The sequence below is a fragment of the Drosophila simulans genome, chromosome 3R (assembly GCF_016746395.2).
Source record: "Drosophila simulans strain w501 chromosome 3R, Prin_Dsim_3.1, whole genome shotgun sequence".
NCBI lineage: Eukaryota > Metazoa > Arthropoda > Insecta > Diptera > Drosophilidae > Drosophila > Drosophila simulans.
This window is the reverse complement of record NC_052523.2, coordinates 18,252,805-18,270,235: the sequence shown is the minus strand read 5'-3', so window position 1 is coordinate 18,270,235 and position 17,431 is coordinate 18,252,805. Positions and strand designations below refer to the sequence as shown.

Below are 17,431 nucleotides of genomic sequence, written 5' to 3'. Positions count from 1 at the left end.
ACCTTCGTCCAGCAGGCGTTCGACGTGGGTGAAGACGTTGGGGAAGGCGGCCAGCTGCTTGCGGTCCTTGAGCAACTGGGCCAGATAGTCGGCGATGCTCTGTGTGCTCTGCTGCTGCTGCTGCGGGGTCAAGTGCTGCGGGGTCATGGGGACCACCACCTGCGGCGCCTGTTGCTGCTGCTGTGCCTGAGCCTGGGCCTGAGCCTGGGCTTGAGCTTGGGCTTGAGCCTGCTGCTGTTGCGCGACCGCAACAACTGCTGCGGCTGCCTGTTGCTGCAAGTGCTGCTGCAGTTGCTGTTGCACAACGGCTTTGCTCTCACAGACACTCATTTTGCTGCGTGCGTGTGTGTTGTGTGGGTTTTTGGAAACTTTTTATTTTGTTCTCGTCGAGATTCTGGTTTTCAACTTTCAACTTTCCTTGGGTCTCTGCTTTCTTTACTTAGTGCACACTTTATTTTTAGTTGTTTTTGCTACTTTTAACACGTTACTGTGGGAGTTGGGAAATTCATTAAGTTTCGTACGCGAGCGATATTGAAAACGGAAAACGAAATGAAAACAACTCCGCCCAAAAGTATTTTTTACGATCGGCAGCAACAACAATGCAGCGCGAGAGATACTGAGAGAGCGAGAGAGCGCAGCAAGTCGAAAGCGAAGGCAGAAAATTCCTCGGCGATCGCTCACTCACACACGAACAATATACAGTAAAACTGTATATGCGACGGAGATGAATGAAAGCAGAATGTCAAAATAGCTGCCTCTCTCTCTCCCTCGCTCATTTGGCTGCTGCAACAGCAAATACAACAAAAAAGTATTTAAATAAATTTTATATTCAAATTTCTACGTTTTGAAGATAGAAAGGTATAAATTCCTTTTCCTGGATATGTACCGAGTGTACAAGGCCACTTAAACGATCTCAAAACGCAGCAAACTTCGCAGAAATATGCACAGTTGCTGATTATGTATTTGTTGTTGCTGCTGGGTGGCTTTGGCTTTTATTCATTTCGTTTTGTTTCGAAAGTATTTTGTTTTTGAAACACACTTCTCTTCTCTGAGGACTCCTTTCCTTTGTTTATTTGATATATGTGTATATGGATTTTATTCGAGTCGGGCAATAGCGAACGGATCTCGGGACTTTACTGAACGATTCCTCCTAATTTTCCTACCACTGAACCGTGCGCAAAGAAAGAGAAAAAGAAACTGAATGCGAAGCGAAGAGCACAAAACGTTGTAAGTGTGAGATCATGCCAGTGCGATCGTGGGGTGGTGGTTTCAGAGTGCTCTTGTTTCTCTGCTCTCTCCATTAGTGACGTCACAAAGTGCGGTTGTTTTTAAAAAATAGTTAAGACCAAATATTTAGCTTTATATTTGGGGTACTTTCTTGTAATTTTTCGTATTTCTAATGTATCAGTGCTTTTAACTACTCGGTGATGTATAGTCAATATCTGCATAGCCATATTCATAGAAAATATCCCAATATCCAACCTTGTGACGTCAGTTTCTCTCTGACTTGGCTCTCTCGCACCCTACCGCCAGCATGCGAGATCACCAATCAGCGTTGCCACTCCGCTCAAACAGAGTTGCGCAGCTGGTTAACTTATTACACATATTTTGCCCAAAAGTGCGAATATAAAAGTTAATAAATGGCCAAATAAGTTAAAAGCAACTAAATACAAAGGTGGGCCATTAACATTTTGCCAAATGAAGCCCAGTTAATGCATTAATTGACTAACAACATTTAGCGTTGCCACCTGGTCGCTTGGTGGGCCACAATTTGGCGCGTTGGCGTTGATTTTGAATTAATTAAGACACTGCGCTGTGGAGGCATTAATTGCGCACGGAAATTGCTGGCAGATTAGAACCAAGCGGCATTTTGTTTCGCCGGACATATGCGGGGGCTAGCATCTGGGCCCCAAGTCCAAAACACCATGCAAATAAGCCCCCGAACCCGTACTGGCCAAATGCTGGTGTTAACTTGGTTAACTCTGCCGCAAAACGCGAAATGTATGTGGGAAAATTGGCATTCGCGAGCGTTTCGATGGACGCACCATATAAGCGACCCTAGGCCGGCGACAACTTTTACTTTCCATCGCGAAAGACACTTTTCGCTGGCTTCCGTGTGGTTGGCGAATTTCACAAAAATTCAACACATTAGCTAGATATTACGTACTAAAAATAATTAATTATCGATCAAATTTACCAAAATAAAACAACCTTTTAAGTCTGCATAACTACTTTTCTACGTTTTGAACAATTTATACGTTCTACAATTTGACTCTGGTTCTGTTTACATTTAGGTCCTTCCAATATTACAACTCTTGTGTTTTCAACAATATTTTGATATATATGTATGAGGATCACTTCATTGCAGCAGCCTCCCCCAACGGAACCCAAAATTTCTGGGGCGGCACATCTAGCCAACGGCAGGCATGGGGCAAGATCCGATTTTTGAAACCCGCATGCACCAAAATGAGACGTGAAAGTTTAAAGTGGCCAAAGTTGTGGATGGACAGCGGTTTGGTCGTCCCATTGGAAAGCAGACTCCCACCACCGGAACTCACCTGGCCAAGTTTCACAGCCCGGCCACAAGTCCAACCAAATTTGTGTGCACTTGGCTCAAACCGATTGGAATTGGCCTGTGTGTGGGCCGACATTAAATGTGTTGTACGGCCCCATTATATAGTTTTAGTGCCATTGAAAAATGTGTCAATGTGCGTGGCGATTGAGACATTGTTTGCTTATGGGATGGATATCCGATTTAAATCTCTGGGCCACAGACCAAAGCCCTTTCCAATCCGCACACCCACGTGGTCCATTGGACATCTGGCCAAGTTCGAAGTGCCAAGTTTTCCGTGGGCCGTTAATCTCTCTAGGGCTTTGGAATTTGCCCTTTTGAATGTGGTGTTTTTCATTGTGAGTAGGTCGTTTTGGGCGGCACTTTCGGTTTTGGAAAACGGAAATACAAAAGTTTTCCAGCAGCTGTAAAGTTAGGCGAGAAAAATGCTTGAATTGGTTAATCTTTAGTGTAAATTTAAGTTGAAAAGTCGATGCACCATTAATACAACCACCTAAATCTAAAGTTGGAAGTCTTTCGCCGCCATCAAGAGGAGTAAATTATTACTATTAACAAAGAGATATTGCATCCCAAATGCAATTCGATTGTTTGACCAATTCGCCTGCTTAAAAGGAAGTGGTTCCAACGATTGACAACCTGCCAGGCGGCGCTTACACTACTTTGCTGGTCCGGGAATCCTTTTTTGGCCACTGCACGTTTGTGTCGCATGCAAATTTGGCCAAGACATTTAGCGGCTTTGTGGCCTAAACGACAAATTAAACATTCTTTTTCTTAATTTACCGCCGACACAGAAACAAACCATTGGGTGTGAGAGTGTGTAATTAGCAATATGTTGGCCAAAAGCCAGGCGGCAGTCGGCCATTAACCAGTTCCCAGTTGTTTCCATTACGCATGAGACGCGGCCGTGTGGGCGCCACCGGTTTACCAACAGTTGAGTTTGTCAGTTTTCGGGTGCCACAAAGAAACCGAACTGCAACACCCACACAGATAGTAAGTATCTGTCAGATACACTCGACCACATGCGCAACCCGCTCAGGCAACAAAAGTGTCCAGAGTGGTTTGGTTTTGACCATGCTCACAAGTGTGGGGCTTTAATGAATAAAATTTAATTAGAGTAGCAATGGATTTTAAGTGTATTCTTAGCTTGTTATTAAAATTTAATATTTATGTTTTCCCCAATATTTACCAATTCTGTTTCCAACCACATTTTTGTCGCCTGTTCGAATGCATTTTCTGTGTCACACGTCGCGGCGACCCACAGGTGAAACTCCTTCCCCGTTCCCCCGTCATCCGTTTTCCGAATCCATTCATAAAGTTTCCACTTTGCATATTGTGCCCGACCAGCTGATTGGATCCAACAAAACGCAGTCTGGGCAAAACTAATCCAACCACGATCCGCAAAGTGCTCATGAATGAGTAAACTCGAGCGCGTTGGCTTTTTCATTCACCGAAACATCGTTAACTTGGCTTTTAGAAACAAGTGCTAGTGGCAAGTGGGCAGGGGCGCGGGCGGTGAGGGGGCGTGTGCGTGTGGGCGTACCGCGTTGTGGTCTCCAACGTTCGTCACGCCCACGCCCCCAACAACATCCAATTTGCGCACTTACAGAAACTCTATAACTCGAAAATATTTCAAAGTTCATAGATTGTAAAAAAACAATTAAGTAGAGGGGTTAAACTACTATTTACTCTATAATTAATGTCGATTTAAATCGACTTCTTTAAGTGCAAAACCTGCGCAAAATATTATTTAATCGAATGATGTTCCCTGTTCTGAAACTTCAAAAAAAGATGATCGTAATCCCTAAGAGCTTCCTTATTCCTTTTTTGACTAATTTAAAAAAAGAAATACCTTTCTAGTTCTACTACGAATTTTAGTTATTAAGACATTGCTGTAGATTAAAGTTTAAATTATATTCAAGCCAAGGTGGCCCGCAATTATATTTTCGTATTGTGGGTGATGGAATCTCTTCAAAACGGCGGCCTAAACGAGTTTTATTGGAAAATTGATCGCTGCCCAATGCTGTTTAAATTGGCCAATGCAGTGGCGCAGTGGGCGCCCGTAAGCCAGCAATTGATTAAGCGCCCGATCATCGATTAGTTGGCCCAACAAGAGCGTCGCCTCCGTTTTGGAGGGACTTGGACTGGGCGAGCGTGGGCCTAAAAGTGGCACAATTTGGCGAGCGACAGACGAAATAAAAAAGCGCAATCGGCCAAATTTGGGGAGGCGACTCAGCTCGACTCGACGGCGACAACAATAAACATTTGAAACAACAAGCGGCAAATAAGGAGAAGTCACATCCGCATCGAGAGATCGAGTGGGATGCCAGTTGTTGATGATTATGATGATGATGACCTGGCCAAATGGTTACGTGCATTCGTGAATTGGAAACATTTAGTTTTATATCTTTTGCCTATTTGTATACACACACTCAAGTAAAGCAGCTGATTTACAATATGCAACGGTATATCTCTTCTTAAATCTAAAAAAACTAACGCATAAACTTCTTGGCCTGGTCGCGGTTGACCTGCTTGAAGTGCCGCTGCTTGGAGGCCGATCCCTCGTTCATTTTCTTGTAGAACCCGAAACCGCCGCCGCCCACTCGCTTTTCCGGTCGCTCCCGCTTGGCCGCGCCCACCTTCAGGTCAACCACGGGTGGCACCAGGAATCCAAAGCTTTTCGCAACCGCCTGCAGGTCCAGCGTGTTCACATTGAAGATCTGCTTCAATTGATGCGAGTCGTACGCGCGCACATACGACTTAAAGGCTTCCTTGGCCGACTGGTTTAGGAAATAGTTCTTGGCGATCAGTTTCTCCAGCTGCAACGGATAAGAATTAGATCACCTTAATCCATAGCTTACAATTTTAACTGAAAGAAAAAGCACCCACCTGCAGTTGAATATCAGCTATCTTCTGCCAGGAGAACTCAAACTCATTGAGCGGCACCTTGGCGGCCTTAAGGTAGCGCAGGAAGCCCAGCTCCTCCGGTCGCATCAAAAGGAGGGCGTGACCCGAGGTGCCCGATCCTCTGGCCGTTCGGCCAACCCTGTGAATATACTCGCGTGGATCATCTGGAGGATCGTACTGCACAATCCAATCGACTTGCGGAATGTCCAATCCACGAGCAGCCACATCCGTACATAAGAGAATACCAGATTCCGCGTTGCAGAACTGGAAGAAGGTGGTCGTTCGTTTTGTTTGCTTTTGTTTACCGTGGATGGAGGTCACTGGCAGATCAATGTAGTTGAATAGCTCGTGGTGGTACTTGACGGACATGCAGGACGAGAAGAACACCATCACCTTCTTCTTGCGATTCTTTTTGAGGAACGTGAAGAGCACGAGCAGTCGCTTCTCCGAGGGGCATACAATGTACCCCTGCTCGAGTCCATCTACGGTCGCCGTGTCCTGGTTATCATGAACCCCCACATAAATTGGCTCCGACTTAAGGGCCAGCTTGGAAAGCGCTTCGATGCGAGCCGTCTGTGTGGCCGAGAAGAGCATCGTCTGGCGGCGTTCTGATAGATAAAGTTAGTTTAAAAATACAATTAGAACCTTTAATAGATACTCGTAACTCACTTGGCAGCAGATTAATGATTTGCTTAAGCTCCTCCTCAAAACCGATCTCCAGAATTCGATCCACTTCATCGATAATCAGGCACTGAAGGTTCTTGTACAAAAAGTCGGGCGAGTTTTGTAAATGATCCAGCAGACGACCCGGTGTGGCCACCAGAATGTTGATGCCCTTGCCCAACTTCTCGCTCTCCACCTGCCGATTGGAGCCGCCCATAACCAAGCCATAAGTGTGATGGTGGTGTGCCATCAGTTCTTTGAGCACACCGAAAGTCTGCATGGACAGCTCTCGGGTAGGTGAGATGATGATCACGCCGGTACCATTGCGTGGCATAAATCTCAGCTTGTTTATCAGCTCGACGGCGGGTATCAGGAAGGCCAGGGTTTTGCCGGAACCCGTCTGGGCAGCTCCCACCAGATCGCGTCCCTTTAGTAGGGGTGTCAGTGATTTCGCCTGAATTTCAGTCATCTCGGTAAAACCCATCTCCTTAATGGCTCGCAATGTGGCCTCGGACACGGCGCCCTTTAGGGAGGCAAAGCTGCGATCATCCGAATCTCGGTAATCCAGAGCAGCCAGAGAGGATTCCACGGTAAAGGGCTCGTCGTCTTTAGCTGGTTTGCCATTCTGTGCCTTCGACTTGTTGGGAAGCAACTTCGTTTTCTTGGCTGGCACAGGTTCTTCTTCATCTTCATCTGAAATAGGTATTTTTGGTTAATTTTGATTTTCTCAGGGATAAAGTATTTCAATATTTGATATAATTCAGTTGGTTTTTAAATGGATTTCATGCCTGCCCTGGGCAACATTAACTCGCTGCTCCAGAGCTGCTCAAATTCGCCTTTAAAAATCATCATTACTATATGTAGTTAGAACGAATTCTCTAAATATCGACTCTTTTACTTACCTTCCTGCTGGTCATCGTCTTCACTCCCGCTGTCCACATCGTCCTCATCAACTTCATCTACTTCGTCCACATCGCTATCCTCATCTGCCTCATCCTCCTGCTCATCGTCATCGGATTCCGAATCCGAGTTGGCCACCTGAATTTGTTGCTTTTTTGAAGGCTGTTTTTGTTGCTTCTTCTTGGGCAGCGGCGCCTCCTGGAAATCCTCCTCTAAATCGTCATCTGCCGGTCGAAAAGTGAATGTTACATATATTTACAATGCACACATGTTTTTAATCGTACCCTCATCCTCGGCCACATGCTTTTTACTGAGTTTCTCAGGTTTTTTACTGGGTTTATTGCCATTTTGTTTGGGTGGCTCCTGCTTTTGGGCCTTCTTGTTTCCCTTCTTTTGCGAGAGCTCCTTCTTCATCTTCTCCCGCTTAACGATCTTCTTCATCAGCAGCTTCTCCCGAATAGACATATTGCTAACTATGTATGCTTTTTAATACACTTTAATGGTTAAAAACAGAATTCTCAAATAAAATATTGCGCGCACGTGTTGCTAACCATTCACCCCGAAACAAACGATAACCAGCCAGCTGTGCTTATCGATAATCGCCAATTCGATAGTTCCACGCAAATGGTGGATAAGAGAATCAAATTAATCTATCTATTATCATTCAAAATGGGAATCACATTTTCTTATCATAAGATCATGATTTTTAGTATGCGATTTTTATGATCTGGTATAAAGGCACCACATTGTTGCTCTCCAGCACAATAATAACTAAAATCATAACAAAATGCATGTAAAGAATGCTTTCTAATGCGACATTATCTGCTCCACGTTCTTGCGCAGATCATTGCGACCACAATCGCCCAGGGCGCGACACAGACGAAGCAGAAAGTGCTTGGGATCGTGGCAATCGTCCTCTTCGATGAGCTGCAGCAGTCGCAGAATCTGGGACTTCAGGTCGTGCGGGTAACGCTCCTCGATGGTGTCCATTTGGCCCTCGCCTATGCCCGCCGATCGTCCCAGTCGTCGCCAATAGCGACCCAGTTCCTGGGATATTTTCTTAAAGACCGCCGTTCGTTTGCTATCCGTAAAAGCAGCTGGGGTGGCATAGTTTTGGATTCCTGATGGGGGCACAGCGGCAGCTAGTGCCGAAACTGATGGCTGAGTATTCTGGGACGCTGGCGCAATCCGGAGCTGCTGACGAAGTTCCTCGGCCAATCGGAGTTCCTGGTACACATTCACCGGACGTCCACGAAAGTTTTCCGGCGGTGTGTAGTTGCTCAGAGCCTCGATGAGCTGCGGCATATTGCCCGACATCCGGCGCAGTGGCTCCACATTGTCCTCCGACAGTTCGTCCGCTCGTTCCAGGCAGTCAATTAAATCCTCAATGGTTCGTATGCAATCCAATCTGCGTTGCGAACCGATCTCATCAGCAAGGGTTTGTTTCAAATCCTCCAAGTCCTCGGTGCATCCCTCGATGGCGATCTGTTTGAGGATGTCGTAGCTCCAGTGCTTGCCTTCTACCATTGTGACTAATTTACAGAGACGGTATTTTCAGCGGTCAAAAGATCCCAAAATTTATCACTGATTCAGTATGACCGTATTTCCATACCCGTTATCAATCAGCACTGAATAGAGGTTTGGTCAAAATGCGCTGCGACATCAACTAAAATAACTTCTTTTATATTTGTGTACAGCATATCAAACTTTATTTGAAAATTTTAAAATTAGCTTTAAATTTGCATTTTCGCGACCGTAGTGAGACCGTAACATAGCCATTCGATAATATCGATAACAGATAGCACGCACCATCACTAGTTTTAATAGATATATAAATATGTTTTTGTTACTTTTACTAAAGCAACTGATGATAAACGCAAACGTGTAGACGAATGGAAATATCCATTAACGTTTTCGTATTCCTCCTCTACACTCTGGTCGTGATCTACCTTCAGCATTTTGTGAACAAGTACACAGAGTTCGTCCGCAGCCTCTAAATGTTAGGCCTTCAGTCATACGCCAGTTCCTCGGATGGAGAATCGGACCATGAGGACGCCGCCACAGCCACCACCAATTCAGAGTCCTCCGCTCCAATTCCGGATCACCTGCTGCCCGTGGACAAGACACACTCGCTTTCCACCTCCATTGCTGTTTGTGCGGCGCCAACGGTAGTTCCCATTGGAGCATCGGCAGTGCCCCGAACTCTGGATCCCACGCTCAAGGAGGTAACCTACAATCCGCGCTATGAGGAGATGTATGCTCCGGTAAAGGGTCCGGAGCATCCGGACCTCACCATGCAGCAGCGCGCTCCACGGAACACCCTGGCCGGCTACGTAGAGAAGGCCCACATCAATGCCTTCGAATTTGAGAACCAGCGACGCACCTTTCACACCTACGGCTACGCATTAGATCCCAGCGTGGACGATCAGGCGGACGGCCAGTCTTTTGTTGGTGACCTGCAGTCCGCGTACGATGACAATGGCAAGACGGTGTTCGAGGCGCCCAAGGCAAAGAAACTGCGCAAGCAGGAGAAAAATGATAATCCCGAGGACATTGAGGGCTTTCTTGGTCCCTGGGGCAAGTTCGAGAACGAGGTGTCGGTGGCAAAGCCAAATGAACAGGAGCGCGCCGAACTGGACGAGCTGCTGTCTAAGCGGCATAAGCGCGGACGCATTCCTGAGGACAAGCCGCTCGAGGAGAAGTCGACACTGCACAGTGAGTTTAATCTAATAGCCACCGAATATATATCGTTAATAATCTTTTCCTTTTTTGCTCCACAGTCAAGGATGCGTACGACTACCAGGGCCGCTCTTATTTGCATGCTCCTCATGATCTGGGCGTGAATCTACGATCGAATGCACCACCGACCAAATGCTTCCTGCCCAAGGCGCACATACATACCTGGTCGGGCCACAACAAGGGCATCTCCTCCATCCGCTGGTTCCCTAAGACCGCTCATCTCCTGCTCTCCGGTTCGATGGACTGCCGGGTCAAACTGTGGGAGGTTTACGGCGAGCGACGCTGCATACGCACCTTCTCCGGTCATCGGCAGGCCATCAAGGACATTGCGTGGAACAATAGGGGTACCAACTTCCTGTCTGCTTCATATGATCGCTACATAAAGTTGTGGGATGCAGAAACGGGCGATGTAGTGTCCCGATTCACAACGCGTAAAATGCCTTTCTGTGTGAAATTCCATCCGGATAATAGCAAGCAACATTTATTCGTTGCCGGCACTTCCGACAAGAAGATCATTTGCGTAAGTAAAATTTACAAAAGTAGATGCTCATATTACAATTGTTTACCTATCGATTCGCAGTGGGACACTCGCAGCGGTGATATTGTACAGGAATATGACCGGCATTTGGGATCAGTGAGCACCATCACCTTTGTGGACGACAACCGACGGTTTGTGACCACCTCGGACGACAAATCGATGCGCATATGGGAGTGGGACATTCCTGTGGACATGAAGTACATTGCCGATCCCACTATGCATTCCATGCCGGCGGTCACATTGGCGCCCAATGGCAAATGGATGGCCTGCCAGTCGTTGGACAACAAGATCGTCATCTTCTCCGCCCTCAATCGCTTCAAGATGAACCGCAAAAAGACCTTCACCGGTCACATGGTCTCTGGCTACGCCTGCCAGCTGGACTTTTCGCCGGACATGAGCTACCTGGTGTCGGGCGATGGCGATGGCAAATGTTATATTTGGGACTGGAAGACTACGAAGATGTACAAGAAGTGGCAGGCGCACGACGGCGTCTGCATCAGTGCCCTCTGGCATCCGCACGAGGCCAGCAAAGTGGTCACCGCTGGCTGGGATGGCCAGATAAAATACTGGGACTAAAGGTCCGCACAAAATAACCTAGATAGATGTAAGCCAAACTGATGTGTAAATTGATTGATTATATTGCATACCCATTATGTTCGAATTGAGCTCATATAATTCATGTGGGATATATTGAATTCTTAAGTTATTTATCCGTCCGGTTCCATAATATTCCCTGGACAAGCCTGTGCCTTTTATTTACCTTCAGTTGTGATAAGAGTCCGCATGCGCAGTGCATGTGAAATGGCAAACAACTCGACGGATGGTCCGCCCACCACCCTATGGCCCATCCACCCCCACTTGCAAGCCAAAACATATGCGAGTAGTGCTGGCCAAAATCGATATTTTCCACGAAAGGCGCACAAACGTCGGGCGGATAGTGGAAGACTTGTCAGTAATCTCTAAAAAACACGTGAAAAAAGAGTTCTACGGCGTAGAGGAGATGCAGTAAAGGGCGACGGCTAGGTGGACACCGAGCAACAGCTAGACACCCGTAATTCCTGCCAGCGGCAATGGCCAAGCCCCACTCGGATGCGGATGCCTCTGGCCTGGGCTACGCCTACCAGCTGCCGTCCGGCGGGCTCCTCCTGCGCCTCAAATCGTCCCTCTCGCAGTTCAGCGATTTGTTCAGCGACTTCAGCAGATACATCTCGCCCGCCTATCACCACGATCGCTGCGAGCGATCCGTCCACATGCGGCTCTACTCGATGCACAAGCGCGAGTTTGTCATGGTCTTCCTGGGATTCTTCACCTGCTTCGGTCTGGGCATCGTCATCGGGCTGACGGGACCGCCCATAACCAGCACTTCCTCGCTGACCGCCAAGCAGATTCTGGCGAACACCTCGCTGGCGCACAGCCCAACGGTCCTGGGGAAGGGACCCTTCGCTATGAAGTCGCCGCTGACCACCACATACTCGCAGCAAATGTGGCTGATAGCCAAGCTGGTGACGGACAACAACGATGGTGGGTCTTGGTATTACAACTGTTTTTCTTATCTTATGCATATGACAATCATTCAGACGAGCGGTACGACAAGAGTTTCCAAGTGAGCGTCTCAATCGATGGCATAAACGAGCAGCACAAGCCCCAAAGTGTCCTCGGATCCGGAGTGGCTCACAACCGGACGCGGCACTTGGTCTGCGTACGCAACGACTGCGAGGAGTTCACGGTGATGCATCTGGGATTCCTCGACTATGCCCACTATATCATCACTGTGCGCTTCTACGGCTTGGAGTCCTTCCATCAGAAGTATAATATACGCAGCATAACATTTTACGTGAGTGGCATGGCATTCCCATTGTGGTGGTGGTCACTAACTTTTCACTTTAGTTCAAGACTTACAGTCCGGACTTCACGCAGATTGAAATCTGGTTTAGATGCATCTTTCTGCTGTTCACCTTCATTGTCATAGTAAGTAATCTGCAGCTAATGGCTCTAGAAATATGGAATAATGCTATCTCTTTGCTTGCAGTGCTGGTATGCCCACACCTTGCGCAAGTATCCAATCTATGATTGGTCCATTGAGCAGCGATGGTTGTCGGTACTCCTGCCCCTGCTCCTTTTGTACGACAGTAGGTGTTTCATCCGGATTAATTGGAGTATATAGACTAATGATCTTCTATGCACAGATCCCTTCTTCCCGCTGATATTCCTGATGAACTCCTGGATGCCTGGAATGCTGGACGCCATTCTGCAAGCCACGTTCCTTTGTGCTCTGCTTATGTTTTGGCTGTGCATCTACCATGGGCTGCGACAGAACGAGCGCAGCTTCGTGCGGTTCTACCTGGTCAAGGTGATCGTCGTCCTGCCCATTTGGCTGTGCGCCATCGTCCTGGCCACTTGGGAGAAGTGCAACGAGCTGAGGGATCCCACATACAGTCACTTTGTGGATACGAAAAACTACAATGTGGGTATACATCATACATAGCAACGAAAATTGATAATCAAACCCATTGAAACCCATTCTTAGGGCTTCAAGATGTTCTTCTACATCGCCTGCTGCATGTATGTGCTCTATCTGGTGCTGTTGCTACTGCGGGCGTACACCGAGCTGCGCTCCATGCCGTACTTTGGTGAGACATAATGCAGGGTGCTCCCAGTTTGATCTTACGATATAATGCTTTATATATTTCGCCAGATATGCGCTTGAAGTTCCTCACGCTGCTCATGCTGTTCGTCCTGTCCATATCCATCACGGTGACGACGTGTCGCTTTGGCTTCGGCATCCTGGAGGACAACTTTGTCGCCTCTCTTAACACCACCTATCGCAGCTCGGCGCAGTTTATGTGCTTCTACGGACTGCTTAACTTTTACCTGTACACCATGGCGTATGTGTACTCGCCAGATGGACGATTCGCCCAGGCGGAGCTGGCTGTCACCAAGGATAATCCGGCTATTTCCATGATCGACGATTCCGACGAGGATGTCGTCTACGGATCCGACGAGGAGTCACGGCGACCGCTCACCTCGGTGGGCGGCGGTGCTGGAAAGAACGATTACGACAGCGATTGATCCGCGTTTAAGTATCCGCGGGAGAACGAATACCCAAATGTTCCATAGCGCAACCGGAGTTCTAGTGCTAAATGTGTACAAAGTATTCTCTAATATAAAATATAACAAAACATAAAATTAAACAAATTTCACAAATTAATCTCTGATTGATCAATGAAACTGGAGAGGATAGAAATATGTTTAGTTATTCATGGTTAAGCTGAATTCAAAAAAAGAAAGTATAAATAAACCCAATATTTCGAGTTTTGTTGTATGAAACGTATTTACAGTCGAGTTACCATATTCGCTTTCTAAGTAATTGCCTTCTGATTATTTTACTAGATTGTTTATTAGATAATTAACACATTTCGCCAGGTGATTTCAACTCGAACGCATAGCAAAAACCCTCTAGATGCCCTGGTTGATGCCCATTTTCGTCTTGGTGAGGAGACCCTCGTCGCCCATGTCTGCATTGTAGCCAGGACGGTACTTCATGCCGGGAGCCTGTGTGCGAAGAAGAACGAATTTAAAAAGAAATCGAACAGGGAAATAGAAACACCGCACTCACATTGAACCAGACATCACGCCAGACTTTGCCGTCGTCAGCGCTGCGCACCAGCTCCGGGACATCGAAACGCGGCACATTGAAGTAGTTCATCAGATCGGGCTTCTCGTGGCAGTACTTGATACGGGCCTCGCACCACTCGGGCTCCAGCGGGAAACGCCAGTCGAGCATCTTCTTGTTGTGGGAATCCGCCTCAAACTGGTCGAAGTCGATGCGTTCGATATCCTCCACCACAACCTCCGTCTCACCGCCGGCTGTCCAGTCGTAGATGAGCAGCTCGGCATGGGTGGAGATGTCCTTGAGGTACTGCTGCTTGTACAGCTGCTCCAAATCGCTCAAGTAGGCATCGCTGAACACCTTCGATTGCACCTCGTAGTCCACATTGCGTGCCTTGATCTGCTTCTTCACGGCATCGACCGGCAGGTCCAAGTAGATTACCAAATGCGGCTTCAGCAGCTCCCCGATGGTGTTCTGTCGGAGCTCATTGTACACAGAACGGGCACCGCGGGACAGATAACCCTGCCGAAACATGGCCTCCATGAAGACAAAGTCCGAGTAGGGACTGCGCTCGAGGACGACACCCTGGCCGGTGCTTAGGATGTGCTGCAGGGCATCAATGTACTGCGAATAGCGCAGCATGTACATGCGGATCTGGAACTGGGCAGCCAGATCGTGGCTGGGGTCCAGGCAGAAGTTGCGCACATCGTAGCTGCGGCAGCTGGGCGGCAACTGGGGATCCAACTTCCTCATGTCATAGCCGTACGAATTGATGTAGATTAGGTCCAGGTCCACTGCCGGATAGTACTGCATGTCCAGCTCCTCGGCCAGTTCCTTGGCGAACTTTGACTTGCCGGCCGCGATGGGTCCCTCCACACAGATCACCTTGGAGTTCTCGTCAAAACGCTTGGAGGTCTTGTCGAAGAAAGCATTAAAAACGCTGTACTTCTTCGTCTTGTACGGATAGGGGGCGGCCTTGGGCACCCGGGGTCCACCTCGCATCGTCTTGCCGGAGATGCTGCATCGCTGCTGGAAGGCAGCGGGCAGGGCATTCGTCTGCGCCTGGAGAAGATTGGGCGACTGTGTGGCGCGGCTGACGAGCCGCACCAGTCCTACGCGGAACACGGCGGTCATTCTGAAAGGAATAACATGGGTCAGTACAAAAGCAAAACACGATAATAACAATTATATCTGGTCCAGTGGCAATTTGTCGTGTGGTTACATCACAGGAGCTACGCAGGTAGTGCGGTAATCTCTGCTCTAAAACTGCAGATATGCGAATCTTAACGTTCCATCCTGCCGGCCAGCATTGCGGCGCTCCATAGATTTACCTAAATCGTAGGTTTTAATGCTCTATCCGGTCGTATTTACTCACTTTTCAATCTAAATATCGGAAGTCTACCCAAAAACAAATTTCGGGCTATGGTCGGTGTTGGAAAACGCCCCGAGTAGGGATGTCAAGGCATCCGTTCAAATATCAAAAAAGTAAAATGTACAATCAAAAGGTTTGCCAATGCTTTTCTCAGAAACAGAAGGAATTTCATATGATATGAAACTTACCCGAAGTTTTTTAAAAAAAATAACAAATGTATTTGTTTTTATTTTTAAAAATACCGCACAGGGACTACACAACACTGCACAACAGAGATGGGGTTTTTAAATACAACCTAATTTACTTGAAATAAATTCAACAATGCTTTTCATTTGTAGACAGAGACACACCATAAACTCACATTGCCGTGCGGTGCGAGTTAATTTTTTAAATTTTTAACTTAACATATTGTCACGGTGCAGAAACAACTGGTCCACTTTCCATCGGTCTGGCAGCTCTGACCACAACCTCGCTGCATTTTGGGCTCAAAAGTTCTAACGATGAACTAACGAAAATATAAATCAAAATTTAAGGCGACTGGCTCCAGGAGAAGATCGAAAAATATCTAGAGTTGTAACCATTAGGATCGAGTAAGTCCTGGCGTTGGGGCCCAGCACTAGGAGCTTAACCCACTCCTTACAGTTACGCAACTGAGAGAACTAATGCGATTTTCCTCGTGACACAGATTTTGTTATTAACCAATCCCCAGCAGAAATGGGCAATACAGCCATCACCCGAGTCCAAATGGAGGCCACGAAGAGTGTGCCGGTGGACCACGCCAAGTACACGAGCGGCGGTGGTGCCCCGCCACCAGAATGCCCCATGCATCAGAAGCATGGAGATGCAAAGTCGGCCTCCGCCGTGCCCCCACATCCCAAGATGCAGGCCGCCTCCGAGTGTCCGGTGCAGCACGACAACAGCGACGTTAATCCGCTGAATATGATGCCACCTGCAAACCAACAGCCGGCGGCAGATCAGCCCTTCCCACTGCCCACCGACCGCCAGACGTCGACCATTCCCAAAGTCACCGAGGATGGCAGCGTTCAATTCTGGCAGTATCCCAGCCAACAGATGTTCTGGAACGCCATGCTACGCAAGGGCTGGCGCTGGAAGACCGAGGACGTATCGCAAAAGGACATGGGCGACATCATACGCATCCACAATGCCAACAACGAGCAGGCCTGGCAGGAGGTTCTCAAGTGGGAGGCGCTCCACGCCAAGGAATGCGGCAATCCGCGCCTCAAGAGCTTCGGTGGCAAGGCCAAGGACTTCAGTCCGCGCGCTCGATTCCGCAGCTGGCTGGGGTGAGTAGACTCCAAACGGAAGATCCCACCTGAATTAATGTTCACATGGCCTTACAGATACGAGCTGCCATTCGATAGGCATGACTGGATAGTCGATCGCTGTGGCAAGGATGTGCGCTACGTCATCGACTACTACGACGGTGGACTGGTGGACAAGGACTACCGCTTTGCCCTGCTGGACGTGCGCCCAGCCATGGACTCCGTGGACAACGTTTGGGACAGAATGCGCGTAGCTTACATGCGCTGGAGGTACGAGCTGTTCGAGAAGTTTGGCAGCGCGGATGGCGGCAAAGTGACCGCTGGTAGCGACTAGGAGGAACGCATATTTAGATGATCGCTATAGGTACAAAATCGGCTTAAGTTATCGTGTGGATGGAAGAGGAGTTTGGTTAAATGCGTTTGACACTGCGAAGCGAAACGAAGTTGAGCCCTCTCTTTAAATAAATGTTGAATCTTGACTTCTGAATACCAAAATTTAAATGTGCTTTTGCTTTTTATTTTATCCTTTTACGGATTTCGAATTTGTAAGGAACGAGTTGGTAGCATTGTGGAGGAATATATTGCCTAATGTTTTTTTTATTGATATATGTACATTTATTTATTGCGAAATTATGACTAGTTACTAGTAAGAAAATGCCATTTATAGTTTGCTGTCAACAGTTTCGAAAATTAGCTTTGAAACTTTGATAAAAAAATTAATTTTTTAATTTTTTAACATACTTTTTTTGAAAGAAACTTGATTTGCAACCTATATTTTTCATATTTATGAAATATATGTATTTGCGTTTTTCTAACACCTGTGGCTTTAGGGGGTTAATGTCTGGCAGTG

At 47.5% G+C, this 17,431-nt stretch overlaps 8 protein-coding genes across 16 annotated transcripts in view; 4 read left to right on the top strand and 4 right to left on the bottom strand.

The window, feature by feature from the left end:
• The window catches only part of LOC6729048 (protein held out wings), a 38,266-nt gene extending 37,039 nt beyond the window's left edge, over window positions 1–1,227 (bottom strand). For 4 of the 7 annotated variants that reach the window (XM_016177247.3, XM_016177243.3, XM_016177246.3 and 1 more), the window contains exons 1-2: window positions 1,040–1,227; window positions 3–487 (exon numbers count right to left, since the gene is read on the bottom strand). In XM_016177247.3, coding sequence (XP_016035706.1) covers window positions 3–330 — 328 coding nt within the window. In that variant the 5' untranslated portion in view covers window positions 331–487; window positions 1,040–1,227. The remainder of the gene's footprint in view (window positions 1–2; window positions 488–1,039) is intronic. The other 3 variants (XM_016177241.3, XM_016177245.3, XM_016177242.3) reach the window with 2 other exon arrangements.
• A 3,723-nt stretch (window positions 1,228–4,950) lies between these two features.
• LOC6729047 (probable ATP-dependent RNA helicase pitchoune) lies at window positions 4,951–7,653 on the bottom strand. 2 transcript variants are annotated; one of them, XM_039294975.2, is made up of 5 exons: window positions 7,324–7,653; window positions 7,042–7,263; window positions 6,146–6,826; window positions 5,459–6,084; window positions 4,951–5,388 (listed from the first exon to the last, which is right to left on the bottom strand). In XM_039294975.2, exons 1-5 carry the CDS (start codon window positions 7,502–7,504, stop codon window positions 5,062–5,064), a joined length of 2,037 nt encoding a protein of 678 aa, XP_039150909.1. In that variant the 5' UTR covers window positions 7,505–7,653; the 3' UTR covers window positions 4,951–5,061. The 2 variants fall into 2 exon arrangements, with proteins under 2 accessions (XP_039150909.1, XP_016035699.1); XM_016177240.3 differs by having other exon boundaries at window positions 6,146–6,832; window positions 7,324–7,651.
• Window positions 7,520–8,635, bottom strand: LOC6729046 (fas-associated death domain protein). The gene has a single exon (XM_002104331.4). The coding sequence runs from the start codon at window positions 8,564–8,566 to the stop codon at window positions 7,847–7,849; it is 720 nt and encodes a 239-aa protein (XP_002104367.1). The 5' UTR covers window positions 8,567–8,635; the 3' UTR covers window positions 7,520–7,846.
• A 296-nt stretch (window positions 8,636–8,931) lies between these two features.
• Window positions 8,932–9,036, top strand: LOC27209196. The gene has a single exon (XM_016184673.3). It carries the CDS (start codon window positions 8,932–8,934, stop codon window positions 9,034–9,036), a length of 105 nt encoding a protein of 34 aa, XP_016035698.1.
• Window positions 9,037–10,977, top strand: LOC6729045 (pre-mRNA-processing factor 17). Its single transcript, XM_002104330.4, has 3 exons — window positions 9,037–9,754; window positions 9,820–10,298; window positions 10,359–10,977. Exons 1-3 carry the CDS (start codon window positions 9,037–9,039, stop codon window positions 10,890–10,892), a joined length of 1,731 nt encoding a protein of 576 aa, XP_002104366.1. The 3' UTR covers window positions 10,893–10,977.
• Window positions 10,978–11,183: 206 nt separating this feature from the next.
• On the top strand, window positions 11,184–13,647 carry LOC6729044 (transmembrane protein 181). Its single transcript, XM_002104329.3, has 7 exons — window positions 11,184–11,837; window positions 11,894–12,150; window positions 12,204–12,284; window positions 12,346–12,445; window positions 12,503–12,780; window positions 12,844–12,946; window positions 13,012–13,647. Exons 1-7 carry the CDS (start codon window positions 11,387–11,389, stop codon window positions 13,383–13,385), a joined length of 1,644 nt encoding a protein of 547 aa, XP_002104365.1. The 5' UTR covers window positions 11,184–11,386; the 3' UTR covers window positions 13,386–13,647.
• Window positions 13,648–13,694: 47 nt separating this feature from the next.
• Window positions 13,695–15,458, bottom strand: LOC6729043 (NADH dehydrogenase [ubiquinone] 1 alpha subcomplex subunit 10, mitochondrial). 2 transcript variants are annotated; one of them, XM_016177239.3, is made up of 3 exons: window positions 15,302–15,458; window positions 13,933–15,061; window positions 13,695–13,868 (listed from the first exon to the last, which is right to left on the bottom strand). In XM_016177239.3, the coding sequence occupies exons 2-3, from the start codon at window positions 15,058–15,060 to the stop codon at window positions 13,773–13,775; spliced, it is 1,224 nt and encodes a 407-aa protein (XP_016035697.1). In that variant the 5' UTR covers window position 15,061; window positions 15,302–15,458; the 3' UTR covers window positions 13,695–13,772. The 2 variants fall into 2 exon arrangements, with proteins under 2 accessions (XP_016035697.1, XP_016035696.1); XM_016177238.3 differs by having other exon boundaries at window positions 15,258–15,358.
• A 184-nt stretch (window positions 15,459–15,642) lies between these two features.
• LOC6729042 (holocytochrome c-type synthase) lies at window positions 15,643–17,076 on the top strand. The gene is made up of 3 exons (XM_016174940.3): window positions 15,643–15,888; window positions 15,984–16,602; window positions 16,660–17,076. The coding sequence occupies exons 2-3, from the start codon at window positions 16,013–16,015 to the stop codon at window positions 16,913–16,915; spliced, it is 846 nt and encodes a 281-aa protein (XP_016035695.1). The 5' UTR covers window positions 15,643–15,888; window positions 15,984–16,012; the 3' UTR covers window positions 16,916–17,076.
• The last annotated feature ends 355 nt before the right edge of the window (window positions 17,077–17,431 follow it).